Raw genomic sequence first — 27,279 nt, 5'->3', positions numbered from 1 at the left:
TTCCTTCCTGGAAAAACACCCATGCTTTTCTTCCCTTCCACACATCTCCTTAACTCTAACAGTCCCCATGAGACTTGCAACCAGGGGAGGAATGGGGAGCAGCAGTTCATCCTGGGCAAATCCCCTGAACCTGTCCCCAAAGCCCCCTTTTCTAACTTCTCACTGAGCTGACAGTAGCCCTGCCTTGGCTCATTTTTTTTTCACAAAATGTTTCTAGAGAGCCAAAGCAGCCCTGTCTACATTTCTCCTGTTGCTTCTTCTGTCCTAGGCTTTTCCTTGTTTCACTGCCCCCAGCTTTAATAGACCTTTTCTCTCTAAAAACAAACAAAACCCAAGGGACACTTGAGATTGAATCAAGATTCAGAAAATCTAGATGTAGCTGTCATTATTGCCTATATCATAGAGATCCTTCTAATAATATTAGCACATGGCCCTGGCTGGTGTGGCTCAGTGGATTGAGTGCCGGCCTGCAAACCAAAGGACCGCAGTTTTATTCTGTCAGGGCCCATGCCTGGGTTGCAGGCCATGTCCCCAGTAGGGGGCGCTTGAGAGGCAACCACACGCTGAAGAGATTTCTCTCCCTCTCTCCCTCCTTCTAAAAATTTTAAAAAATGTATCTAAGCATGAGGAATAATTATGACATGGAATTAACTTAGTCATAAACCTCATTCTTATGCTTTTTTTTTCTTGCTAGTAATTTTAAGGCCATTATGCAGCACCTTGGGAAAGCTACTCTATGCTAGGATAAACTGAGTATCAACATTCTGACAAGCTATGATAGAAGTTATGTGCCCTGGCTGGTTTGGCTCAGTGGATTGAGTGCTGGCCTGTGAACTAAAGGGACATGGGATCAGTTCCCAGTCAGGGCATATGCCTGGACTGTGGGTTGGGTCCCAGGTTTGGGGTATAGGAGAGACAACCACACATTGATGTTTCTTTCTCTTTCTCCCTCCCATCCCCTCTCTAAAATAAAATAAAATAAAATCTTTAAATTAAAAAAAAGTTATATGATATCTTTTTCTTGTCTACCTTGATGCCAGTAATTTATAAAGAATCTATGTAGTTTTTATTTGAATCGTTTCAATACACTTCAGTTCCTTTTCCATTTGACTGAAAGAAGCACTAATAGGTTTTCAGTGTTTTTGTTTTAAAAGCCTGAAATCAGTATGACAACACCCAACATCAAGATTTAAAAGTAAGTAACCTGTGTGGAAGGAATATAGAAAGGGAAACATTGAGTGGTTTGGCTAGAGCATGGTTAGTGCAGGGTACATAACTAGATTCTCTGGTTTTCATACATTTTAATTGTAACATATTTCTTGGTGTGCTATTTCAATTTTTAGTAGCAAATAAATGAGTATATAGGGCATCTCATTAATATTTGAGGCATAGCTGAGACCTTTAAAAAAAAAAAAAACATATGTCAGCAATGCCAATGTTGAGTTCCTTAAAAGGAACATGATTCCAGCTCCACTTATTGGCTATGCAATCTAGGGTAATTTGACTCATCTCTGCCTTAGTTCCCTCACCTGAAAAGTAGAGAATACAGTAATTGGATTCCCTACTTCATTGGAGTATTGAATAGTTAAAATATGTATCGTACTGAAAACCATGCCTGGCATGTAAAGCATTTGCTATTGTCATCCCTTCATTGTGCCTCATTCCCTTCATTGTTTATTCAAGTGCTGCCTCACACCAGGGGATAGAGAGGAGGCCCCTGTAAAAGCCATTCCACTGGTCTTGACATTTTATTTATTCTCCTTGTAGAAGCCTTGGTTAAAAATCAGTGTCTCCCTACTCCTCCTTCCAATTCTCCCACCCCTAATAACATCTAAGTTTCCAGGAACCTCCTGGGCCACTACTAATTGCTAGATGGCCAAGCACAGGGTGATTATTTCCTTAGGTAAGCAAACACTTCAGCCCTCTAATATGGTATTTGCTGGGGCTGGAATATCAACAGGAAGTTCTGTGGGAAAGAGATCTGTGGAAACAGTCATTCTGAGGGATTGGTAAACTGACAAATTTGCCCAGCCGCGTACAACAAACACTCCTGCAACCTTCACATGCCACCCCTGTTGTAGGCCTCACGAGCATACAGCTGCTGACCCTATTCCTTTTCTCTAGGTTCCTGAGCAAAGGAGACCTGTAGATAAGACCTTATGAGAAAAAAGCAGGCAAAAATTTGCACTTACAAAGCAGTTGGACCATTTATTGGCATTAAAAAAGCATTCTTTTAAACAAGAAACGGGATACCGAACACTAAAGTCTCATCCATTTTGTGAAAACTTAAAGACAAAATTCTCTGCCATTGGTACACAGCTTAGTCATGAACAGTAGCAAGAACTAGAATTAAATGAACCAAACTGTCCTGCTAGGGGATAAGGGGAAAACGGGAGTGGGGTGCAAAGTTTTTGCTTTCACACTAGTGTTAAAGGAACAAGAACCTAATGATTCCCAGTGCAGCACAAAAACGCTTCCCCTTGTTTCAAGGCAGTCTTTTAACCTAACCATCAATAGTCCAAGGGTTAAGAAAATTTCGTGGAAAACAGGGGCGTACCCTTCGGCTTCGAATGTCCTTCGACTGGCTGGCACAGTCTTGGGGAAAAGCGCCTTTACACAATCTCCAGCATCTGGTCTCAGCTTCCTAACCTATGAAATGCAGCAGTGGCGGGGGAAGACCCGTTAGGCTTCCAGGTCAAAGTCATCTCGCTCCTCATTGTATTCCAGCACGTGCCGTTTGATCTTGGACGAGTCAACCCAAGTAACGAAGTCCTCCATACTGCGGGTGACAAGAAAGGCCGGGTCGGTGACCACGTCGGGGCCCACGCGCACGTGGCCCTGCTCCACGAAAGCCACGGCAGCCTGGAGGTGCTGCGCCATGCGCAGCTTAAGGAGCACGGTGGGCAGGCGGCGGCGACAGAAGGACGAGGCCGTGACAAAGTCGCAGAGCTCGAGCGACGTACGCGTGGGCACCAGGCCGAGAGCATACAGTTTATCCAGCAGCGCGGCAGAGGAGCGCACGCGAAACGGGTCGCGCTCGGGCAGGTCGCGCAGGCGCCGTGCCAGCTCGCGCACAGACCGGCTGAGCTGGTTGTAACGCGTGTAGTCCTCACGTCGCTGCAACCGATAACGCCGTAACACGCGCAGCTCATGCAGGTTTTGGTCAGTCACCTCCCAGTTCAGGAAGTCCACCTGCTTCAACAGCTTCTGCTCGTGGAACTTAAGCTTCCGGACCATGACGGCGACTGCAGCCTCCCTAGGACGAAAGACGGCGCACGAGTTCCGCGTTCACGCAACTTCCGCTTCTGCGCACGAAGACCTGGCAGCCCCCAAACAACTGGGCCAATGAAAGAAAGGCTTGTAGCCACGCCCCCGGTTTCCATTGGTCAGAGTGGGACCACGTTTTCATACTGTGTCTTGCGTTTCTTCCGTCACCTGACAAGCCAGGGACGGAAGTGGGCGGGGCCGCGGGCGGGCGGAGCCGAGTTAAGTTGCCAGGAAAACCAGTCTCTTAGAACCGTAATCATTTTTTGTCGTTCAGATGGCTGCCTTTTAGGGACTCCTAGGAGAGTCTCCCTACAAGAAGAGCTATAGAGGCCAGTTGCGAGGAAGGGGGAAGACAGCGCTTGTTTCGTTGAATTTACGTAGTGCTGACCGTTAGGTTCCTTTCACTTTATAGGGGACCTCCCTTAGTCTGCCGACCCGTGGGCTAACTTGGCGATCCCGGCCGATGGCCAGAGCCAGGTTCTTCACTGGGCAGACGGGACGTTTTTTTCGTGCTGACTGGGGCTAGGCTACAGGGAACCTGTGAAGTACAGATTCTCCCGCCGCTTCCTACCCTCGCAGAATCAGAATCTATAGGGGAACCACTGGGAAATACGCATTTTGACAAGAGTGCCGCTTGATTCATAAAACCCAGCAAGTCTGAGAAACTTAGATAGTAGGTATAAGCCCTGATGCTTCAGTGCAGACTCAGACGAATTTGCTAGACAGGGTTGATACCCGATCACCTAGTATTGAGTTAACAAAGGGAACTGTTTCAGCTAGTTATTTCTGTAAGTTATACCTGCGTGTAGGCTGCAAGACCAACCTCTTCCTTTGCCCAAGCCTGTGACACGGCCTAGCTTCTTAGTTGTTCACTTTCGTTTTGGGGTTTTTTTTTTTTTTTTTTTTGTATGCTTTACACTTTTTTAAAGTGTAATACTTGGTATAGGGTAAAAAGAACTTGTATCATATGTAAGTTATATGAATACTTATAAAACCAACAGCCAGTCACCAGGTCTCCCGCCCAGGCTACCAATCAAAGGTAAAAGTATCTATTCTGAGTTTTTGTTTTAAAAAGAAAAAGAGTGTTAGCCCAGGCTGTGTGGCTCAGTGGAATGAGTATTGGCCTGGGAAACGAAAGGTCGCCGGTTCGATTTCCAATTAGGACATATGCCTGGGTTGCTGGCCAGGTCCCCACCTGGGGGTGCGTGAGAGGCAAATGATCGTTGTATTTCTCGTAGATCGATGTTTCTCTCCCTCTCTTTCTCCTTCCCTCCCCCTCTCTCTAAGAATAAGTAAATAAAATCTTTTAAAAAAGGAAAGAAAAGAAAAATAGTTTTACACCTACCTGTCAGGGGAGATACCATAATCACGAAGGTGGTTTTCCCAGAGCAAGTCTTATCCATTGCACCCTGGATGTGCTGACTCCTGCAATTTCCCCAAATGTGGGAAAATCAACTGCATAATTAAAAAAAATTTTTTTTTAATCCTCAACAGAGGACAATTTTTCATTGCTTTTAGAGAGAAAGGAAGGGAGAAAGAGAAATATCGATGTGAGAGAAGTATCCATTGGTTGCCTCCCATAAGCGCCCTGAGTGGGATCATTTGAGCAGGAACCTGGATCGAACCGGAACCTAGCTATGTGCCCTGGCTGGGAATGGAGGCCTCAACCGTTTGATTGCAGGACATCACTCCAACAACTGAGCCACACTGGCCAGGACACCACTGCAAAATTTGTGGTGGTGGGGGACTGCATTTGCGCTCTCCCTAGCACAGGAAAAAAAAAAAAGAGAGAGAAATAAAAATAGTTTTATCATTATACATGCATCCCTAAATATGCATCCTTCTCACTCAAAATGTAGCCTGTGGACCAGCAGAGAGCTCATTGGAAATGCAGAATTTCGTGTCCCACTCCTGAGCTACAGAATTGGAATCTGCATTTAACAAGACCCCCCAAGTAATATGTATATACAACAACACTTGAGAAGTGTTGCTCAGAAGGAATCACATCATATGGAATTTATTATATGTAGCTGTAGTTGTGTTTTACTGCTGTGTAATACTCCATTGTTTGGCTCTATCCAATTTATTAATCTTTTTTCCTGTTGGGTATTTTTGAAAAGACTTTTTAAAAAAAGATTTTATTTATTAATTTTCAGAGAGGGGAGAAGGGAGGGAGAAAGAAAAGGAAAAAAAACATTAGTTGGCTTCCTCTTGTTTGCCCCTAAATGGGGACTCAGCTGCAATCCAGGCATGTGCCCTGACAGGGAATTGAACTGGGGACTGTTTGATTCACAGGCCAGAGCTCAATTACTGAGCTACACCAGCCAAGGCTGGAGGGACTTTTTTTTTTTTTTTTTTTTAAAGGCAGTGCTGCCAGTAACATTCTTCTGGGTCTTCTGTTGCACATATACATACAATAGCATCTGATATCTCGGAGCAGAATTGCTGAGTTGTAAAGCATGTGCTGTTCAACCTTACTAGATATTGTCAAATTATTTAATGAAAAGGTTGTACCAATTTATAGTCCTTTGGTAGTGCGTGTGAGCACCCTTTGCTCCTCGTTCTCAACTTAGTTTTTAAAACTTTTTGCCATTTTGGGGAGTGTGTGATGGTATTTCTTTGTTATTTTAATTTTCATTTCCCTGATGAATAAAGGTTTCATATCTGTTTCCTCCTTTTTGGAATGTCTCTTCATGTCTTTTGTCTATTTTTCTATTACGTTGTGTGGTAAGTAGAATAAAGGGCCCCCCAAAAGATGTCCACCCAGAACCTGTGAGTATGTTACCTTACATGACAAAGGGGATTTTGCAGATATGACTAAATTAAGGATCTGGAAATAATGAAATTATCCTGGATTATCCGAATGGATCCTCTGTAATGACAAGGGTCCTTATAAGTCAAAGAAGGAGGCAGAAGAACCAGAAGAGATATGGTGATGGAAGCAGAAGTCTGCGTGCTGGCTTTGAAGATGAAAGGGGGCCTGGAGCAGAGGAATATGGTCATCCTCAAGGAAGCCTGTAAAAGCAAGGAAATGGATTTTTCCCTAGAGTCTCCAGAAGGAACACAGCTGGGTTTATAGCTTGATTTAAGCCCTGTGAGACCTAGTTTGGATGTTTGATCTCCAGTACTGTAAGATAATAAATTTGTGTTGTTTTAAGTCATTAAGTTTGTGGTAATTTGTTGTAACAACTACAGTAAAAAACATATAAATTGCTTGCTTTTTTTTCTAATTGATTTAAAGGTGTTCTTTATATATTCTGGATATTAATCCTTAACCAGTTATATATGGTACAATTATCTTCTCCCAGTTTGCACTTTATCTCCACCCTTCATATTCCCCTAGCCGTATTCCCTCCTAGCTCTCACTCAACATGTCTGTAGCAGGACTCTTGGCTAACTTCCTTCTCCCCAGACAAACATGATAAATAAGTAAATTATATGTTAGCACGTGGTGTCATGAAACAATTCAGCAGGATTTAGGACTTGGGGTGAAGATGGGCTGTAATTTTAAATAGGGCATGTCAGGGTAGGTCTTGTTGAAGTGGTATTTAATAGGGGTTTAGTCATGTCTATATCTAGGGGAAAGAGTATTTCAGGAAGAGGCAATAATGCAAATGCCTTAAGACAGGAATGTGCCTGGCATGTCAAAAGAGGAGTGACAGCCATCTTGGCTAAAGCAAATCGGGCTAGGCAGAGAGGAAAGGGGACTCAGATTTATCTGAGCTTGTTGGCTCTTGTAAGGACTTCTTATGCTGAGTGAGATAAGAACATTGCAGGCTTTGGAGCAGAGGATTGACATCTAACATATGTTTCAAAAGGATCACCCTGATGCCATGTTGAGAACAGACCATTAAGATGCTGTTGCAGTGATCCAGGCAAGAAAGATGGTGGCTGGGACCAGAAGAGCAGCAGTGAGATGCATTTTAGAGAGGAGCCTCAGGATAATGAGGGAAGTCAAGGATGACTCCTGTTTTTGGCCTGAGCAACTGAAAAAAAAGTACTCATCATCTGACATAGGGAAGGGTGCCAAGTAGAACAGATTCAGGGGACAAGATCAGAGATTCAGTCTTGGCCATGTTGGCTTGGAGATGTGTATATATCCAAGGGGAGAAGTCAAAGAGAAAGAGGTGAATTTGGAGTTTTAGAGAAAGGGTTGGGCTAGAGATTTAAAAAAGAAAATTGGGTGTTAATGGCAGACGGATGGTGTTTGAAGCTGTAAGTCTCATCAAAGGAGATCATCAAAGGAGTGAACATGGATAGAAAAGACAAGAGGACCACAATACTTTAGTCACTCTAGTGTTAAGAATTATTGTAAAGAAGGGGATGAATCAGGGAAGTAGAAGGAAACCAGATAATATGGTCTCCCCAAGGCAAGGAAAGAAAGTGTACGCAAAGGGAAGGAATGACCAAATTGGTCAAATACTACTGATAAATTGAATAGAAAGAGGAGGGTTGAGAATAACTATTAAGTCATTGATGACCTTGATTAGTTTCAGGGAAGTGTGAAGGTGAAAGAATGGCTAGAGAGGTTAAAGAAAAGAAAGGGTTTAATTGGAGGCAAGTGGTTGGAATAGGTGCCACTTTGATGAGTTTTGTTGCAAAGATGAGCAGAGAAATGGGGCAGTAGCCTGTTGAGGAAGAGGAGTCAAACTCTTATTTTTTAAGATGTAGATTCTTCCCTTAATACCCACATATTGTTGGTTGACATTCCTTTCTGTCCTACCTCCATAAACTCCCAGACTCACTTTTCTTCAGCCCTGCCCTGTCTCAGGCCCTCATCATCTCTTGTCTGTATTACTGTAGTAATATCCAGTGTGTCTACAGGCTACCACTGGCCAGGTTACCCTGGAAACCACTGGCCATGACTCTCCTTTGCTGAATCCTTTCCTAAAGGAAGGAAGCTAGATGCTTTGGATGGAGGGATGAATGCTGTTTCCTGTGCAGGAATCAGGGTCCCAGCAAGAAAGAGAACAAACTCCAATTACAATAATGTGAGGAGAATTTAATAAAGGAACTTTTCCCAAACTAATGAGCAGAGTGTAGGGAAACCACAAATGTTAGTGTTTTCCTGGGATGCGTGACCAGAGGCTCTGTAATGCCTAAGCTTGAAGAGAGTCCCTGGAAGGGTGGGAATGGAAGGTACAAGCCCTGGAAATATCTATGAGGCTGAGGAGTGAGTTTTCCCTAAGAACTTGGAAATAAGGGTGGCCCCTGAGAGTTAGAAAAACCTACCTAGAACATATGTGAGAGTAAATTAAAGATGGTTGGTCTGTAAATGTGTGACTGAAGTGTTTGGGAACCAACTAAAGGCCATAAAGGTGGTGGCTGGGGGCCCTTCAAGGGGATGGGGCTGGACTAGGACTCTGGACGTGTGAGAGCAGAAATCCCAATTGTGTTAATTGAGCTAATAAAGTGTTTACAACAGTGTCTAGCACTAAGGAAGTAGCTGCTATTGTTACACCCAGCTTGGAGAGAGGCTTTGTGAACCGGAGAGATCACAGAAAGGCATTTCAAAGCAGCTGGGGAAAACATGTACTCAGGCCTTGGTCATAGAGATACTAGGCTAAACTGAGTCCTTAGAATCAAGGCTGCTACCATAGAGGTGGATATAAGATCTTATGGTTTTTGGGCTGAGAGACTTGTCAGTGCCATTGTCTTTTCCCATCCTGGTGGTTCCAGGTTCACAGTGCTTTTGGTACCTGGACTTCCCAAGGAGCAGTCCAGATCAAAAGACTACCTCGATCTATTGATGCAAAAATTCAGGTTTGCCTGACAGTTCTATTTCTCTGTGCATATTAACACTTGAGTTTTTGGGGTTTGTACAAAAGACTTTATTTGGGCCAAATGGCAGCCCTGCACAGGGAGGGTGTTGGATCTATTCACTGCACCAATGAATTTGAGTTTTGGAGCCAGAGGCCTGCAAATCACATCTCTCAAAATAGCCAAAGTTACCCACTTTTAGCAGTACTGTCTTCTGCCAGTTAATTTGTAGCAAGTGGAAAGATCGAGAATGAGTGGAAAGTAAATTCTAGCTAGAGGGGTAGGTAAGGCTCCAGGGCACGGCCAGGGAAGGGCGTAGGAACTGAAGCCTCTGCTTCACAACACCTCTTCCTCCAGGAAGACTTCCACCTCAAGGAAGACTTCCTTGATCCTTGCTCCATTCAGGCCAGGATCTGTGCCCTCTCAAGCACATTTCATGGGACTGGTCACACTGGTCAGCGAGCATCTGTATACTTCTCCAGATACACCTGAGCCCCTGCAAAGTAAGGACAATGTTTTATTCCTCTTTGTAGCCCAGGGACCTGGTGCCGAAAGAGCTACTTAGTTAATGTTTCCTTGAGTGCGTGATTGGAATGAGTGAGACAGAGACAGAATGGACGAATTAAGGTAAGGAGAGTGAACTATAAATACAAAACCCTCCAGCGCAGGAACCCAGGCTGCCTTATGTTGTGATTCCAGGGCTCCTTGAACAGTGCTTGGCAGTCCGTACTCAAAATATTGTGGATGGGCTGACCAACTAAGGGTCAAATCCCCCTTGCCTCTTCATGGAAGTCTACACTGTCCACCCCTCTCTCCTCGCTTCTGCAGCTGCTGGTAAAGACAGAACACCCAGTCCCCGCTGCTGCACAAAGCAACAAGGAACCAGGTGGTGTCTGAGCTTGTTTCTGTCGCTACAAGACGTCGCTCAAGAAACTTCCCTAAAGGAAATTTCCCAAAGCAGAGGTGCTCCTGTCTCTGTTTGTACTAGGACCTGCAGCGGCCACTATTCCAGGCCACTGAGGCTTTTTCTGTGAGGGTCTGCTGGCTCCGGGGCCCCCTCCGGAGAAAAATCCCGGGCTGCACCGCCACAGCCCAGTCCCGCCGGGGCTGGGGTGGGGAGCGTCTGTGAATTTCCAAGCACCCTTCTTTAATCGCTTCCCGTGGTTCCGGCTCTGGTACTCTCCTTCCAGCCCCTCAGTTTACAAACTTTCGGAATTCTCCTCCACTGGCGTCACGGAAAAGGCAGGAGGGTGACCGGATCGCAGGAAGCGAGGAGGCGGCGGTGGCTGGCAGGGGAGAGCCTGGCGTTCAAGACCCTCGGGGCGAGAGTTTCCTCTCCGCGAAGGCTCGCGGCACCCCCGACCCCGGGTCACCTCGTCCTCTCGCATCCGGATCTCGGCGAAGATAGTGAGGGGTTATTACAGTGCGGTAAATTAGAGGCAGGCGGGCCGGGAGGGCGGAGCCGGCGTCCCTGCCCTGCGCAGCTCGAGCTCTGGAGTTTGCTTGCTTTTCCTTCCTCCCTGCCTCTCCGCCACCCTCCCTGCTTCTCCCCCATCCAGCACCTCCCCCGCTGCTGTTTCTTCCTTCTCCAGGACGCCACCTCCCGGAATCGACTTTTTTTTGGGGGGGGTGGGGAGCTGGCTGGCCACTCGCTGGCTGTGCGGAGGGGCTACGGGTGCTGGAGAAGCGGGCTGGGGCGCAGGGGCCGCACACTGCCGCCCACCGCCGGACCCACGGAACCGAGGCCGACCCGCCCGCCGCGCCATCTGCTCGCCGGAGCTCACTCTGCAAACTCCTGTTGAGTGTGTGCGTGCAGGGCCGGGCGGGGGGGTCTGTACGCCGGCGCCGGGCGGCTTACCTTTGGACGGGGTCCTCAGACTCAGATCGGGTCAGCTTCAGGCTCGTAAACTGCTGAATAATTAGGCAAACAAAAGAGGCCACTCAGTTCGTGGACAGAAGTCGCCTGAGCGCCACTTTGCCCCATTCCTTCCCTTGGGTGGGGGCTGGCCACTTGAGTGAGGAGCGGGCGCCGGAACCGCCTGGGGCCCCCCTGGCCCGCCTTGTCGGAGAGTTTGGCGGTCTGTTGTGTAAGCCTCAGCCCTTGTTTTCCCGGCCTGGCTCGTTGGGAAGCTGGACACATCCACCCTTGGACTCAATTCAAGAAGCTGCTGCTTTCCTCCTTGCCCCTCTTGGATTTTGTGGATTTTTGAAAACCCAGTGGCACGAGAGGAGGAGGAAGGAGGAAGGAGCAAAAACTTGGTGGGAATGTGATAGAGCCTTCTATGGCCTGAGGAGCCAGAAGGAGCTGGGAGCCAGAGCTGCCGGTGTTCTGGAACCATTTCCGAGTGATTCTCTTTTGTTTTAGAACGTTGTTTCAGTGGAAAGTGGAATTCTTACCCTCTCAGAGCTGACTTCTCCCAGTGACTTGACTTTTCTTCTGGGAGTGGGAGGAGGGAGAGACTCCCCTTCAGGGCTGCCAAGGGAAGGGAGGAAAACTATGGGTAGGAGGTGTCCCTGCCCGCAGACTTGTGTTGGGAGATGTGATAGGGAAGTTTCTGGGCCATGGGCACAGCTTTGAAGAGGAGACTGGATAGCATCTCTTGGTGCTGAGACCTGCATTAGGGGCGGAGAGACTGAGCTGCTGGGGCAGGCCTTGGTTTGCTAGTACCTTCCTGGACACCTCAGTTCTGGGCAGGACCCTTTCCTCATCTTTCTCTACCACTGGTCTAGCCATGGCACTAAAAGGCCGAGCCATCTATGACTTCCACAGCGAGAACAAGGAGGAAATCAACATCCAACAGGGTGAGGACCTCGTCATCTTCAGTGAGACCTCGCTGGACGGCTGGCTGCAGGGCCAGAATAGCCGCGGTGAGATAGGGCTCTTCCCCGCCTCTTATGTGGAGATCATCCGTTCTGGCACTAGTAGCTTCAACCATGCTGACTATTCTGGCAGCCCTGCAGGCTCTCCAGGCACCCAAATGAGCTTGTATGACAGCCCCAGTGTGGCCAACCCTGGGAGTGGTGGGGGCAGTGGCTTCCTCTCAAACCAGGGTAGCTTTGAGGAGGATGATGATGACGACTGGGATGACTGGGATGATGGAAGCACAGTAATGGAGGAGCCACGGGCTGGTGGGCTGGGCACCAATGGGCACCCTCCACTTAACCTTTCTTACCCTGGTGCCTACCCCAGCCAGCACATGGCCTTCCGGCCTAAGCCACCTCTGGAGAGGCAGGACAGCCTGGCATCTGCCAAGCGAGGCAGTGTGGTGGGGCGCAACCTCAATCGTTTTTCATGCTTTGTGCGCTCTGGAGTGGAGGCCTTTATCTTGGGTGATGTGCCCATGATGGCTAAGATCACTGAGACATACTCCATTGAAATGGGCCCTCGTGGCCCCCAGTGGAAGGCCAATCCCCACCCATTTGCCTGCTCTGTGGAGGAACCCACCAAACAGACCAAATTCAAGGGCATCAAAAGCTACATCTCCTACAAGCTCACACCCACCCATGCGAGCTCCCCTGTCTACCGGCGATATAAGCACTTTGATTGGCTCTATAACCGCCTGCTTCACAAATTCACTGTCATCTCTGTGCCGCACCTGCCAGAGAAACAGGCCACAGGCCGCTTTGAAGAGGACTTTATTGAGAAGCGGAAGCGGCGGCTCATCCTCTGGATGGACCACATGACCAGCCACCCTGTGCTATCCCAGTACGAGGGTTTCCAGCATTTCCTCAGCTGCCTGGATGACAAGCAGTGGAAGATGGGCAAACGCCGGGCAGAGAAGGATGAGATGGTGGGTGCCAGCTTCCTCCTCACCTTCCAGATCCCCACGGAGCATCAGGACCTGCAGGATGTGGAGGATCGTGTGGACACTTTCAAGGCCTTCAGCAAGAAGATGGACGACAGTGTCCTGCAGCTCAGCACTGTAGCATTGGAGCTAGTGCGCAAGCATGTAGGGGGCTTCCGCAAAGAATTCCAGAAGCTAGGCAATGCCTTTCAAGCTATCAGTCATGCCTTCCAGATGGACCCCCCCTTTAGCTCTGAGGCCCTCAACAGTGCCATTTCTCATACGGGCCGTACTTATGAAGCTGTTGGCGAGATGTTCGCTGAGCAGCCCAAGAATGACCTCTTCCAGATGCTTGACATGCTGTCTCTCTACCAGGGTTTACTCTCCAACTTCCCAGACATCATCCATCTGCAGAAAGGTAAGAGCCAATGTAGTATGTCTGGAGATCCAGTGCAACATGTACTGAGTCTGTACTCTGCTGGATGTGGGCATATGAACATGGCCTACACAGAATGGAACAGCTCATTGAGTCTTTCTATCTCTGAGTTCATTCATTCAAAAAGTATGTTGAGCACTTACTATGTGGCAGGTGCTATTCTAGGTGTAGGGATATTATTGTGAATAGATCTGGTCCCTGTCCTCTTGGAACTCACTGTTTACCTTCTTGTTGTCCTTTCCTTCCTTTCTTCATTTCTTTTCCTTTTTCTGTCTCATTTTTCTCATTTACACATTATACAGTGAGCCCTTCAAGGTATCAGTCTGGGTCTGGAAACACAGAGATGACCAGGTCCACAAAGATGTAGACCCAAACAATGAGCACAATGTGGCCTGTCTTCCCACTGCCTCACAAGCTGACTGACCCACGAGCTCACTGCCTTTCAGAGTCTGTTCTCTCCACTGCATATCCTATCTGTAAGGTCCCAATCTATGTACAGAAGGGTCATTGGTCCCCATTTTGCAGATCGAGAGGGTGGTGTCCATAGAAGAGTGGTTACACAGGGAGTCCATGGCTCAGCTGGGACTGTCCCTCCCTCGTGTGCCTCCCTAAGCACACATCCATGTTGGCCACCTCCCAAGCCTGGCCACGTTTTCAGTTCTCACAGACCCTCTGTAAGGGAGGGACAGGATGGGCCCCTCTCTGTTACTGTTGGGCTGTCAAGGAACTGCCAGGGAAATGACTCATCCTGGGTCACTCAGGGGCACCTGGGCTGGGCCGGGGAGGAACCAGGGGTCCAGGAGCTCATGGCCCATCTAACTCCTCCTTCCTGCACTGTCTTCTTGCCTGAGCAGTGAGAGGGCTGACCTGACCTAGCGGGTGACTGAGTTCTGGGGACCAAAGGCAGGTCAGATGTCAGAAGAAGGTGTGGTCCTCCCTGGGGCTGCTTAGTAACTCAGTAAGACAGTCTGTAGGGCGTGGGGCTGGCTCCTTGGCCCTTAGGCCCTGAGGTCAGGCCTGGCTTGGCTGGGATTTTTCCCCTGGGTGGGGCCAGGAGTCAGGCCTCTGCATTATGCCTGGGGGTCAGCAAAGACCACCCCCTACCTCCGTATCCAGGACAGTCTGGTACAAACCAGCCCTGCTCTCCTTTACCAGGAGGTTGACTTCTATAGCTCCAAGCTTCTTTTCTTTACTTTCTCTTCTCTGCCCTTTTCTCACATCTCTGAATTCCTCTCCTCCTTCCCTCTCCTTTCAGCTTCAGGAGACAGGAGGCCTGAGTTCTAGTCTTGGCTCTTTCCCATGGAAAGTGCCTTCCTGTCTCTGGGGCTTTAGTTTCCTGATCTATAAAACAAGGGAGAGTGGACTCAGTGAGCACTTAGGCCCAGGGTGGGGGAAGGAGACTATGGGGAGGGTCTGGCTGAGGGACAGACTGATGCCCTCCAATCTCGCTCTGAGCTCTGGGCAGGGATAGGGCAGGGGAGGTGGCCTGGCTGGTTGGGGCCCACTGGGGCAGGTGTGTCCCTTGTTTAGAGCCACACCCAGTGCTGCCTTAGGGCCTGGGAAAGCTGGTTTAACCAGTTCCTTGGGTGACATGTTCCTGCGTGGGCAGTGGGAGGGGGAAGTAGGGGCATAGTGGTTAAGCCGCTGCTGAACCGCTGCCCATGGGGTACCTGGGGACATTTGCCCAGGGCAGAGCTGGGGGCATGAAGGCGGCCCCATAGCCAGGGCTCCCAGGCTTGTACCGAAGTAGAAGGGAGGGAAGCTATACTGGCCTTTTTGAAGGGAGAGAGAGCTAAGAGAGGCCATTTATGACTTTCCACTGGAGGTGTTTCTAAGAGTCCTCTGGCATGGAATGTTCAATCTTAGGCAGAGGCCAGCCTACCTCCTCTCACCTCCCCAATAAGCGAGGCCCCTTTGGGCTTATTCTTTCTCCTTCTGGACTCTGCACTGCCATTCCCAGGCTTGTGTTCTGGTCAGTTAGGGAAGGGGCTTAGAATCTGGCTGAGACAAAATTGGGCAGGTTTTGGGGGCCGATAGCCTAGAAGGAGGAGGGGTCCCATGCTGGCCCTGCACTAGAGCCTTTCCTCAGAGGAAGGAGCAGGAAAATTGGTGCTCAAGGTTCTGTCCAGCTTGTCTGGACATCTGGAATATGGTGAGCGTGTGGGAGAGGCCATGAAAGAGAGGAAGTGGGAGGCCTAGATGGGATCAGAAGACCAGGATTTGGACAAACATTGTCTCTGGAGTGACCTTGAGAGAGCTTTCTTCCCTCCATGTTTACCTTAGTAAAATGGGACACGGAGGCTGGTTGACGCTGAGATGAGGCTCACCAGCCTGTCTGCCCACTGGCCCAGCTCCTGGACTTTGATCCATACCAGGGCAGTCTTAGTGTGTAAGGGGGCTCTAATAATATTTACCTTGGGACAATGAGGGGAAACAGTGACGGTCAAGGGTCCCACCTGACAACCATGGCTCTGTCATTAGACTCATCACATCCAAGCAAGGAAGGCCGATGTGGTCCCTTCCATTTTAGAGATGAGGCACAGTGAGGTGGGATGTTGAGCGGAGCTGAAATTGGAGCCCAGGTGTTTCTGACTCCATAGCCTTGTGTCCACTGGCCTGACAGATGGGGGAAGGAGCTCCCCCAGGGATGGCAGGAAGGAGCATCCTGCCTGGGGTAGATGAGCTAAGAGGGGAAGGAGAAGGGAGGGAGGCTTAGATGCTCCAGCACTAACTTAGCTACGATCCTCGGTGAGCTGGAGGCAGTCCCAGAACCATAGATCATGTATGGGGGTGAGGCCAAGGAGCTCCTAGATTGGCCAAGGCAAAGTGGCCCTTGCCGACCAGGCATCTGCCTGTGGGTCAGGACTCTCTGTTCTGGGCCGTCATCTAACCCTCCCTCTACCATCCATCCTAGGCTTCCATAAACAAAGAGAACCATCGCCATGAGCCACCACCAGCTTGTTCTTGCTATGACTGAAAAGCAGTTTGCACACAACTGCATGTAGCATCTTGAACTTCTTTATTTGGTTAGGTGCCATCCTAAGTACTTTATACATATTAATTCAGTCGAACCTCAATTACAGTAGAGGGTAGGTACTCTTATCCATTTTTCAGATGTGGAAACTAAAGCATTATTCTGTGGTGAGCAGTGGTCAGTAGCATCTTATTTAGTCCAACCTGACCCCTGTGATGTGGGGAGACCTGTAGACCAGGCAAGAGGAGTGGCTTGCTAGAGGTGACACAGTGAGCATCGGGATTTAGGATTCCTGCCCCCAACCTGGAGCAGATGGTAACAATCCCCAAGAAGTGGGACAAGACTAATTAAGGTAGGATCTTAGGGACTATGCCTGGGACCCTAGAGCTCTGAAGCTCCAACCTCCCTTTCCCTATTCTTGGGACCTGGCCTATAGGACAACTGCCAGGGCAGGAGGCTCCCCTGGATCCTCAGCTCTCAGGTTGAGTCCAAATTAGAATGTAGGGTGGATGCTGGATAGGCCTGAGCCCTGACTCCCGGCCAGTTTCTGGGGCATGTTCATATTAGCTGGTCTAGGCCCCAGATCTGAGTCATAGGGTGGAGAGGTGACAGAGAGCAGGGTGGGGCCTCCCCTTCCCCCTTATTCCCTGGCTCCTTGCCTGTCTCCCTGTCTTTGGATACCTAGCGATTGCAGTAAATTCATTTCTGCTATTTGGGCCTCAATCTCATCCACAAAAGGGGCCTTTCCTTCCTCCAAGGCCATGGGCAAGATATGCCCTCTTGAGTACAGGTCCAGCCTCACTGTACCTGAACTTTCTCAGGCAGGTGGAATCCAGGCTGGTTAGTGTCTCCTCTTCCAGTGGGTTCCTTTTGCTGAAGCTTAACTTTACTTTCTTTTCCTGTTGTTTTCTACCTTTCTTTTTATAGTCCTTCTTTATCCCTTGGGACTTTTTCAAATCCCTGAGTCCATTGTCTGGGGGCCGCACACAAAGGCCTGGCTGACCTGGTATGGGTTGCTTGCAGTAGAAGTAGTGTCTACCCCCCAGCTGTGGAGGGAGACCTCTGGGCCAGGCATCTCCTGTGTGAGGGGCAGGAAGGAGGCGGGAGCCCCTAGGCAAGTCCCTTCCCTAATGGCTTGTTTCCTCTGTACAACAGTGGCATCGGAGAGAGGGAGGGCAGCTGACCCCTAGGGCCTCTCCTGCTCTGAAGTTTTGTATTGATCTTCATCACAGGCTTTGGAGTGATACTGCCTCTCCTGCTCAGATCTGGGCAGCTGAGAAGGAACAGGAGGCTGGGAGCTGGTGACTACAGAGTTCTCACGAGTGGTGTGAGCAGCCCTGGAGACTGTCCCAACTTGAGTCTGTCTGCTCAAAATGCCAGTATTAACCAATTAGCTATGTACTTGTTTACTAATATGAGTGCTGCTAGCTCTAAAAGCTTCCAGAGTTATTTCCAGAAAATAGAGCCCTGGGCCTGGCATATAGTAAATGCATCTTGAATGCAGTGAACAATTTGAGGGTAAAAAGAATACATTTTGAAGACCCTCGAGAAGCCTCCTTAAAGAAGAAGTGGGAAGCATGGATAATGAGCATGTTAGTTTTGTGCAGTGGATCCCTTTGAAGTACTCAGGAGCATGCTGCTCACCATGCCAACCCTTCCCATCTCCTTATTCTTTGCACAGTAGATTCTCTACAGCCCTGCAAGGAGTGAATGCCAGGCACTGGCAAACTGCCTTCCCTTCTTAGCAACTGTCCCACTGGCTTCAATGCAAAATTAGTCAAGTACCAGTTAATTCAGAACTGGAATCTATTCACCAATTGCTTTTTTGATTCATTCAGATTCTTCCTAAGTGGGTCACCTGCCCAGGTTTATCTCCTGCCCTCCATCTGTCACCTGGTTCTTACAATGGCCTCCTCTAGCCCCCTGGGAACTGGAGTGAGGAGGGGCCAGGGCCTGTCTGTGGGGGAGACACATACAAAGGAAAACTCCAGGTGGCTTTTGAGGCTCTGTTTTAGAATCAGCAGTGTGATGGGGCAGGAAGCATTAAGCTTGGGAGCACTGAGGGAGGCTTCTGGTATACCTGAGGGGAGGTTTGAATTATGCATAGGGAGCCAGGGGGCAGAGAAATGAAGTCAGGAAAGAGCAGGGTGAATCTGATGAACATGGGGTCAGTGTGGAATGGGTACAGGATCCAGCTCCCAGACGGCCTCATGAATGGGTGTGGACCTTGATCTGCAGACAGAGCCAGGGAAAGCTTGGAGTTAAGGGTGTCCAGCTTGGCTGCTCCTCAGATGCTATGGAGAACCTCACAGAGTCTGGGACTGAGGTGGGGAGGCCCTTGGGAGCCTGTTGTAGTTGTCCAGTGAGGAACAGATTGAATCAGCTTAGTGGACACATATCAGGATCTGCTGTGGGCTCGGCTTTGTTTTGGGTGCTAGAGACATTGAGTTCACAGCCCAGAGGGAGGCAGAGAAACCACAGGGTGGTAAGAGCGGTAGGAGGCTCAGGAGGCACCTAATGCAGTGGGAGTGCAGGGGAGGCTTTCTGGAGGTAATGTTTGAGCTGAATTAAGACATCCTGGTCCTGGAAATCAATGTAGCTAGCAGAGCTATGACTACTTGGATGTGGGCTGCTCATGGTGCCACAGGTTTGGGTGAGGATCAGAGACATCCTAGTGGTGGTACTCAGTGGCTGGACCAGGGGTCTGGAGTCTAGGAGAAAGGCCTGAATGGAGCTGATAAGGGTACTGTTTGCCCTTGAGGAGACTCATGGAGGGTTTAGGGAACAAATTGGGGAGACCAGAGCCCTAACCTCCCTTGTCCTCCACTCTGCCTGTGCCAGGCGCCTTTGCCAAGGTAAAGGAGAGCCAACGCATGAGTGACGAGGGCCGCATGGTGCAGGACGAAGCAGATGGCATTCGCAGGCGCTGCCGTGTGGTGGGCTTCGCCCTGCAAGCTGAGATGAACCACTTCCACCAGCGCCGTGAGCTCGACTTCAAGCACATGATGCAGAGCTACCTGCGCCAGCAGATCCTTTTCTACCAGCGGGTAGGCCAGCAGCTGGAGAAGACGCTGCGCATGTACGACAACCTCTGATCTCGAGTACTTGGCCCCACCCTGCCTTTGGCCTGGTCACTGCAAGTGTATTCTGGTTTCCAGACCTCCCGTATCAGCAGCAGCTGAGCTGGGGGTGGGCTCTGGGAGAGTCATGGTTACCCCTGGGGAAGTCCCTTACCCTTTAGAGGTCGGGGCATAGCAGGGTTGAGAATTGGGCCAGGAACCTTCCAGGCTGAGGCCTAGGCTGCTGGTCAGTCACTTCAGGCCAGGCCAGGTCTTAGCCAACCCTAGAGCCTTCAGAGCTTGTGCTCCTGGCTACCACCTGTTCGTTCACTCAGCAGACACTGGGGCCTGCTGTGGTCCTGGATCAGATGCTGGACCCCAGAGCTGTGACACTCCTGCCCTCAAGGGGTCCACGGTTAAGGTGGGGATCAGACACACAAACGGATGTGGGCAGCACAGAATGACAAATAGTAAATACAGGGTTCCTGGAAGCTCACAGAGAAGACCATGCATTTTACCTGTCAGGGAAGACTCCATGGTGTAGGTGACATTCAAGTGATATCTTAAAGAATGACAAGGACCTACCAGATTATAAATGAGGGCACTAGATGGAGAACATTTAGAAGAGAGGTATAGCATGAGCAAAGGTGTGGAGGCATGAAAACATCCTTCCTCTCCCCCTCACTTTTCCCAAGCAAGTTTGCTTCCCTACCTTGGTGGGAAGGGATCTTCCTTGCTCCCTTGTCATCCTTGTCCTTGCCCCTGCCCCACACCCACCCGCTGTGGGAGGGGCTGCAGGCCAACTCCCTCCTGACCCCCATTCACCTGCTAAGCCCCTATTGCCCCTGGTTAAAGACAGTGCAGCATCTCTTTCCCCTGGGCTCCAGGTGCTAAGACAAGTCAAGGACTCCAGGACCCTGCTGCTGTCTTCCTGGAGGGGATACCCAAAAGGTACCAGATATTTGAGTTCACCAGCAATAGCTCCCCACACTCTAGCAGGCTCACACCCCAGGCTCTTAAGGTTCTTGACCCTATGAATCCTGGAATCCTTCCTGGTGCTTAGTGGGAAACCCAAGGGGAAAAGATAGGCTGGCCTGCCCACCACCCCAGGGACCCTGGGCCCACCCACCTATGGCCAGCCTCACTGCAGTGCCTACCTGGGTTCTGGCCAGTTGTGCTGTCTCCCACCCATGTTTACCTCCTCAGTGGGGCTACTCCCACCCTCGGGCCAGGGCATGGTCCAGCATTGGATTGAGTGGAACTAAAAGGTGCCACTGCTAGCCCCTCCAGGAGGTCATGGCCATTCCTGGCTGCTGCTGCTTGAATATTTTCTCTTTTTTTTCTTGATAAACTTTCTACAATTAAGATAACAAAAACATGACTTTTTTATTTAGATCCCAGAGAGGATAAGGGTGGGGGAAGTATAGAATCCTAATTGTCCCAGAGGAACAAAATTTACTCCAGAACCTCAAAGTTAGGGGAAGGGCTGTACTGGTGGGAGGTGCTATCTGGGGACTGAGAGGTGGCCAAGGTCCCCAGCTGGATGCACACCCTTCCCAGACCTCATTCATATCTCACCAACTGGAGCTCTGCCAGGGGTTTGGTTCTGCTGCTCTGATCTAGGGTTAAAGGTCACATGTGGAAGGCATGGGAGGCTATGTCCCAGGACAGTCTAATCTCTGGGGTTCCTCTCCCCAGGGAGACCCCAGTCCAGAAGGGGGTGGAGCTCAGAAACTGTGTTCTTTCCCAGGCAGTCCTGGGTATCCAACCATGCGGTAGCTTCCATGTTGGAAACTGAGGAGTACTCTCCAGCCCTGCCCTTGGGGTTAGTGGGAGGCAGCATGAACAGGAATCTTCACACAGGGAAAGAGGAACATGGTGAAACCACGGTGCTCTTTCGGGGCACTGGGGACTTGGTGGAGGGAGGAGTGCTGTGGTCCAGGCAGCAGGGGAGGCTTTGGCCAGGCCAGAGGCCCAGGAGCTTGGGGCAGTGAGATGAGAAAAGGAATGGCGGGTGCAGTAGGGGAGGGGGCAGCAAGGGCTCCCCATTCAGGGCAGAACGTTGTGAGAGGAACTTCTGGAACGGGCCATTGACCCTGCATCAACATTAGGTCAGATTTGGGACTTTCCATGGAACTTTCCCTGCCTTCCTCTCTGCCCTCCTTCCCTCATTTCCACTCCCTCTGAGGACCTTTCCTACCTTAATCTTTTCTTAGCTTTTTTGACCTTCAGGTCCCTTTTGCAGAGGGCTATCTGACCACAGCAAAGGGACTGCGGGGAGTGGGAGGTTGGTGGCTCCTTCTCGAGGTCAATCTGGGTGGGATGGAAATGCTCTTAAACCCACAGTGCCTGGAAAGTCCCTGTTCTTGCTTCCTGCCCTGGACTGCCCTCTTGTATCCCTTCCTTGAGAAGGGACCGTCTCCCACACTTCCCACCTCAGGGTGAGGGAGCCATCCCTAGAAGAAGAACCAGAGTATGAAGTCTTGGAATGGCCCAGGCCTACTCCAGGCATCCTGAGATCTCTAGGCTGAGATATTCTGTATGTGGTGGGGGCTGAGAATATCACAGCTCCACTCTCTGGTTTCCTTCTATGTGTGGGTTGGGGTGTTGGGGGAATTTGAAATCTGGTGATCTGGGGGAATGGTGTGGGGAGTACCCTGGTGGTGACATGGCTTGCTGGCTGCCCTCAGTTACATGCCAGGCATGTGTTCCAGATTGCATTGGGCTAAGCTGCCTCTAGTTCCCTCTCTCATTTGCTCTGGGAGCAGTGGAAAACAAGGTCTCTCTGCCCTGGGCAACCCCAGGACTTGAGCATTTGGGACCCCTGATACCCAGTCTTGGCCCAATCCAGGGAAGGAGTCTGTTTTGTGGCCATATGTCGGGGGTTGAGGGGAGGTGGTTTCAGATCCTGCACCCTGCTGTTTCCTGGACACGGGAAGTCTGAACCACTGTGCCACGTCTGTAGGAGAACAGGGGCTGAGGGAGACAGGTGGTCCCAGGCCCAGCTCACCACTGCCCCTCTATCCTGTGACACAGCCACAGGGTCATCCACCCATCCATGTGGTCCCAGACACTTTGGCCCAACCCAAAGCATGCATAGCCACACACAGCTGTACAATTCCTCCACAGACACGTAAGTCAAACCTGGTGATATGCACACGTATGCAAGGTCATGTGCTCTCACAGTTGTACTCCTAGCCACAGTGCCACACACTCACATTCACAGCTACGTCCACACATGTCTTCTGTTCACAGCGTCAGTCTCAACTGTGTCATCACTCAACAGCCATACCCTCATACACACATACTGCCACAAAGTCACACATGCACATAGCAGAGGTGTCACACACATGTAGCTGTACCTGGGCTGCACCCGTACCACCTTCTGGGGGAGCCAGCTAGGTCATCCATCACCCGACACCACCGTGTTCAGCTCTTCATGCACACACAAGGAACTTGAGGTCTAGTGGGGAGGTGGAAGTTGGTTGCATCACCCAGTGTCCCCAGGGAATGGGAGATGCTTCAGGGCAGTGCTCAGCTCCCTATAGGCTCTGTGGCTTGGCTTTTTTTACCGCCCCCCCCGCCACCCCACCCCACCTAGTCCAGTCCGTAGGTTCAAGCTGCCTCTGACTTTCCCTGGCTGAAGCCGCCAAACAAATTTCTCCAGGCATCTCCCATTTCTTGAACCAGAGCTGAGGCTGCTGTGTCTATAAGAGCAGGATCCAGGATGCAGTGATCAGAGCCCAGGCCTTGGGCTGGAGGAACATTCCTGCACCATCTCCCCAAGCATGCGAGGACTGGGCCCCGCCCTGCCTGCCTTCCCGCTGACTCAGACCTCCGGGAGCCAAGCCTGCTCAGCTCCCTGCCTCTCTCCGCTAAAACTGCTTCCCCACCAGTTCGGCTCTGGTACCTCTCTCCGTGGGGAAGGTAGAAAGAGACAGTGAGCCCTGGTAAAAAATTCACAAGGAATGATAAAAAATTCACCTCCCCAAGTCTTAGCTCAGAAAGGACAATTGTGAAATGCCCCCTTTGGGGTTCAAAGTAGCTTAACATAAGCCTTTTTTCCTTGGGTTTTGTTTTGTCAGTCAAGGCTCAATGCAATCCAGTCTGTTTAACAAGCAGTGTCTCACACAGCTGTGGCCTCCTTGATCCTTACAGCAGTCTTACTTAGGTAGGCATCATCATTCCATTTCATGGGCAAGAGACCAAGACTTGGCCAGAGGGAGGATAGGACCTGCCTAGACTCACACGAGTCAGGCCTCTAGGCTCGAATCCAGCTTTCTGGCTTCATTCCTTAAAATAAGTCCTTTAGGTTTGAAGGAAGAGGCGGTGACAGATTTCTGCTCTAGAGGAGGGAAAGAATGGGAAGTCTGATGAGCTCAACAGCAGAAATATAAAGGGGTTTGAGGGTAGGTGGGCCCTGCCAGACCCCACAGATGAAGAGGCTGACAGCAGCATCGCACAGAGGGAACTTGGACTCCGTTACAGATGAACGTCTGAGGAGCATCGCTTCATTTTTCTATAGCTAACCTGAATTCCTTTCTTGCTTTTTCATTGCCCCACATGTTAGAAAATTAATCTCAAATCAATATGAGGACCACTTCTTTCCTGAAGGATGCATCTACGTTTTGGGGGTGGCACATTTGAAGACCATAGGCAGGCCCCTGGCACTTTGAATTTTAGAGGCTGAGCCCCACACTGTGTCACACAGGAAATTTTGCTGGCATTCCACATTAAAGTCATTAATATATACCTATTTGAGTTGGGTCCATTACTACTTGACAATGTCTTGTCTTACAGATATTTAATTAAACTTTATTAATTTTGATTTTGTCTTTTCTTTCTTTTGTCTTTTCTCTGGTTAGATTCCTCCGTGTGCTGCCTTCCCACCTCCTTTGATTCCCGTCCTGAGGCCTCTGGGGCTGAGGTCTCTGCTTTGGCACTCAGGGCCCTCTCAATTGCCCCTGTACCTTGTGGGCCTCTGGGGATGGCAGTGTTCCCTCTGTGGGCTTGTGGTCATCAATCCAAACTCCCATCTCATGCTCAAGAACAAGGAGTTTTAGGGGCTGCTTAGAGACACTGTGCAACCCTCTGTTATCCCAGTGCAGGCAGCACCTTGATGGACACTGGATGGCCAGTATTTCATAAGCATCCTGTGTGCAAGGGACCAGGAAATGAGGCCCAGCAAGGCCGGTGCTGGAGCATCCAAGACTGGTGTGAGACGGTACACAGGCCTGGGCCACCTGTACTGGAAGGGAAATAGCTGATGCCTATGGTAGGAGGCTGGCTAGAGCCTCGAGGCAACTGAAGACTCTTCTGGGCTGACTCAGAGCCCCTTGCTTCCATTGAGGCAGGAGGGCTCTGGCTGGGGCGGGTGCGGGTGGAGTATGAGGCTCCCCTAAACAGCCGTGATGCCCCCCACACAGCAATAAGCTCCATGGCTTCTTTCCCTCTTCAATCTAGAGGCAGGACCCATGTGTCTGAGCCCAAGTGCAATTCCTACCCTGTATAAACTTGTTTTAGGGATATTTCTTAACTGTTCCGTGTTTCCTTGAGTCCATTTATAACAGGAGTGTCAGATGGCTTTTAGGACGGTTACATGAACAAAACGAGTCAGCTGGGCAGTGCCTGCACAATAACGAGTACTTAGCAAGGAGCTGTAGGGATTGCTAGTCTTTGAGCAGAAACTTAGAGCAATTTGGGCCAAGAACATAGGTGCCTCATTTCATGGGTGAACAAACTGAGTGAGACCTTCAAGGCCACATACAGGGAAAATGGCAGGGTTGGGCCTGGGACCAGGCCCCAACCTTGACCCAGACCTTGAGCCTTGCCACATGTTGACTTCCTGTCTTTGTGAGGGCAGACTTCTTGGGGCTTCCAGGCTGTCGCATTATTTGTCAGTACAGGGCAGGAAGTGTCCACTGGGCCATGGGCTGTCATATATCCATTGCACACAGGATAGCAGGCTCACATTTCCGGACTACCTCCATGGATTCACTGGAGGACCTTAGGCAAGGTCAACCCTCAGTCTCAGTTTTCCCCCACATCACTCAAATTATGGTTATGATGATTACATAAGGACATGAAATCACGATTATGGGCATTGCCACTGTCCCAGGTGTTCTGTGTCCTCAAAGCCACACAGGCCAGTAAGGCAAGGATGGGCTTAAGTGCATAACAGCTACTATGTGCTGGGCATCGTGCTAAAGATCTCCCGTGACAGTCTGACAGGTGAGAATTATTGCGACCTATCCCAGCAGATGGAGGCTCATAGGCATTGAGTGCCCTGTGTGGGGTTGTGCAGCAGCTCAGCGATGGGAGGGAGGTGGGGAGCAGCCTTCCTGCAGAGTGAATGCAGGGGTGCAGGGGTCAGGTGGTGGATATTGGGTGAGTGTGTCTATGGGCCTTCAAGTCAAGGTGAAAGAGCAGAGAGCTTGGCCCGCAGAGAGCTTGGCCCCGAGAGGGCACTGAGCAAACATTTACTGAGTGATAATTTTCTGTAGGGCCTTAGGCTGGCATGTGGGAGCAGGATCCGGTCATGGAGGAGGGGGCTGGACAGGTGAGACCAAGGGCAGGGAGCTGGAGTCGGGGCCAGGCTCTGGTCTCTGAGAAGAATCTGAGCCAGGAATCTCCTTGCTAAAGGAACCAGTATGGACAGGAGTGAGGGTTGATAGCGAAACACTGGGGTAGGGGGACATGTCCTGTGGGTACTCAGGCTGAGCTGGGAAGGATGGGGGTGGGGTCGGAGCTCTGACGGGGTGGGGTGGCTTCGATGTGGGAGAGGGTGGGGCAAGAGGACGTTGAATGGTGGGGTCTGTGCCTGTGCCTGGCACCCTACAGTGTGTGCATCCAGCTGTGTGGTAGCTGAGTGCATCTGTGTGCACCTGGACTTGAGTGTAGAGGTCCCTGCGGAGGCCCGCTCTACCTGCTCTCACGTGTTTCCCAGCCTGGAAGAACTACCTCTCACCCCAGAGCTCCAGCGCAGCCTTGGAATCATGCTCAGCTCCTCTCTTTCTCTCACACTCTACATGTCCTCCACCAGCAAAGCTTTGTTAGATCCTCAAAAGAGGTTCCAAAACTGACCCAAGTTATCATCTCACTGCTTGGCCCGAGCCACAGGCATGCCTGCCCGAACTCTTACAGTAGCCCCCAGGATGCTCTCGCTCTCTCTCTTGCTCCACAACAGTCGAACAGGAGCCAGAGTGATCTTTTGAAACCATATTCTAAATCAAACTATGTCCCTGTCCTGCTCTCAACTTCCAAGGCTTCCTACCATTTGCAGGATAGATTCCAAACTCCTACCACGGGCCACAAGGCCTCTCTCTGATCTCACTACGGACACAGAACTCCAGGCCCACCGGACTGCTGGCTATTCCTTACTTAGGCCATGCTTGCTTGTGCCTCAGGGCCTTTATACTTGCTGTCCCCTCTGTGTAGAATGCTTTTCCTCCCAGTATCTGCATGGTTCACACTTCAGTTAATTCAGGTCTTTGCTTACATGTCACCTCCTTGGAGAAACCTTCCCTGACCATCCGAAGGGTCTTTCTGGCCAGCTTTCTGTCCCCACATCCTGCTTTTTTCTCTTCATTTTACTTATTACTAATTGCCAGTTATATATGTGTAGGTATTTAACTTTTTATTATGGAAAGTTTCAAACATGTACAGCAATAGAGAAATTAATACAGTACAGTGGCTATACCTCATGTGCCATACCTCAGTTTCAACAGTTATCAACCCTGGGCTGATATTTTATTCCCCCACATCCTTTGCTTTCCACAAACTCCAGACATCACACAATCTCATCTGCAAAGAATTCCATGCAAAAGTTAGATCTTATATGTATCGGTTTGTTAGGAGGCAGCCTTCAGGGCAGCTGGTGTTTGTTTGTATGTCTTGCTCACTGCTCTGTCTTCAATGCCTAGAACAGTGTCTAGCTCATTGCAGGTGACTCAGGTTGCCTGCTAGGCTGTGTCTCAGGTCTCTGAGGAGGGAGTATGT

General features: G+C 50.1%; 2 protein-coding genes and 1 pseudogene across 2 annotated transcripts; 2 read left to right on the top strand and 1 right to left on the bottom strand.

The window, feature by feature from the left end:
• Window positions 1–2,181: 2,181 nt before the first annotated feature.
• On the bottom strand, window positions 2,182–3,378 carry IMP3 (IMP U3 small nucleolar ribonucleoprotein 3). The gene has a single exon (XM_054592191.1). The coding sequence runs from the start codon at window positions 3,235–3,237 to the stop codon at window positions 2,683–2,685; it is 555 nt and encodes a 184-aa protein (XP_054448166.1). The 5' UTR covers window positions 3,238–3,378; the 3' UTR covers window positions 2,182–2,682.
• A 1,226-nt stretch (window positions 3,379–4,604) lies between these two features.
• Window positions 4,605–4,750, top strand: LOC129085795 (uncharacterized; annotated as a pseudogene).
• Window positions 4,751–11,059: 6,309 nt separating this feature from the next.
• SNX33 (sorting nexin 33) lies at window positions 11,060–24,024 on the top strand. The gene is made up of 2 exons (XM_054592041.1): window positions 11,060–13,230; window positions 19,064–24,024. Exons 1-2 carry the CDS (start codon window positions 11,760–11,762, stop codon window positions 19,315–19,317), a joined length of 1,725 nt encoding a protein of 574 aa, XP_054448016.1. The 5' UTR covers window positions 11,060–11,759; the 3' UTR covers window positions 19,318–24,024.
• The last annotated feature ends 3,255 nt before the right edge of the window (window positions 24,025–27,279 follow it).

This window comes from Pteronotus mesoamericanus, unplaced genomic scaffold (assembly GCF_021234165.1).
Source record: "Pteronotus mesoamericanus isolate MK-2021 breed Mesoamerican mustached bat unplaced genomic scaffold, CSHL_Meso_final scaffold_31, whole genome shotgun sequence".
In the NCBI taxonomy this organism is placed as follows: Eukaryota; Metazoa; Chordata; class Mammalia; order Chiroptera; family Mormoopidae; genus Pteronotus; species Pteronotus mesoamericanus.
This window is presented reverse-complemented; position numbering and strand designations above follow the sequence as displayed.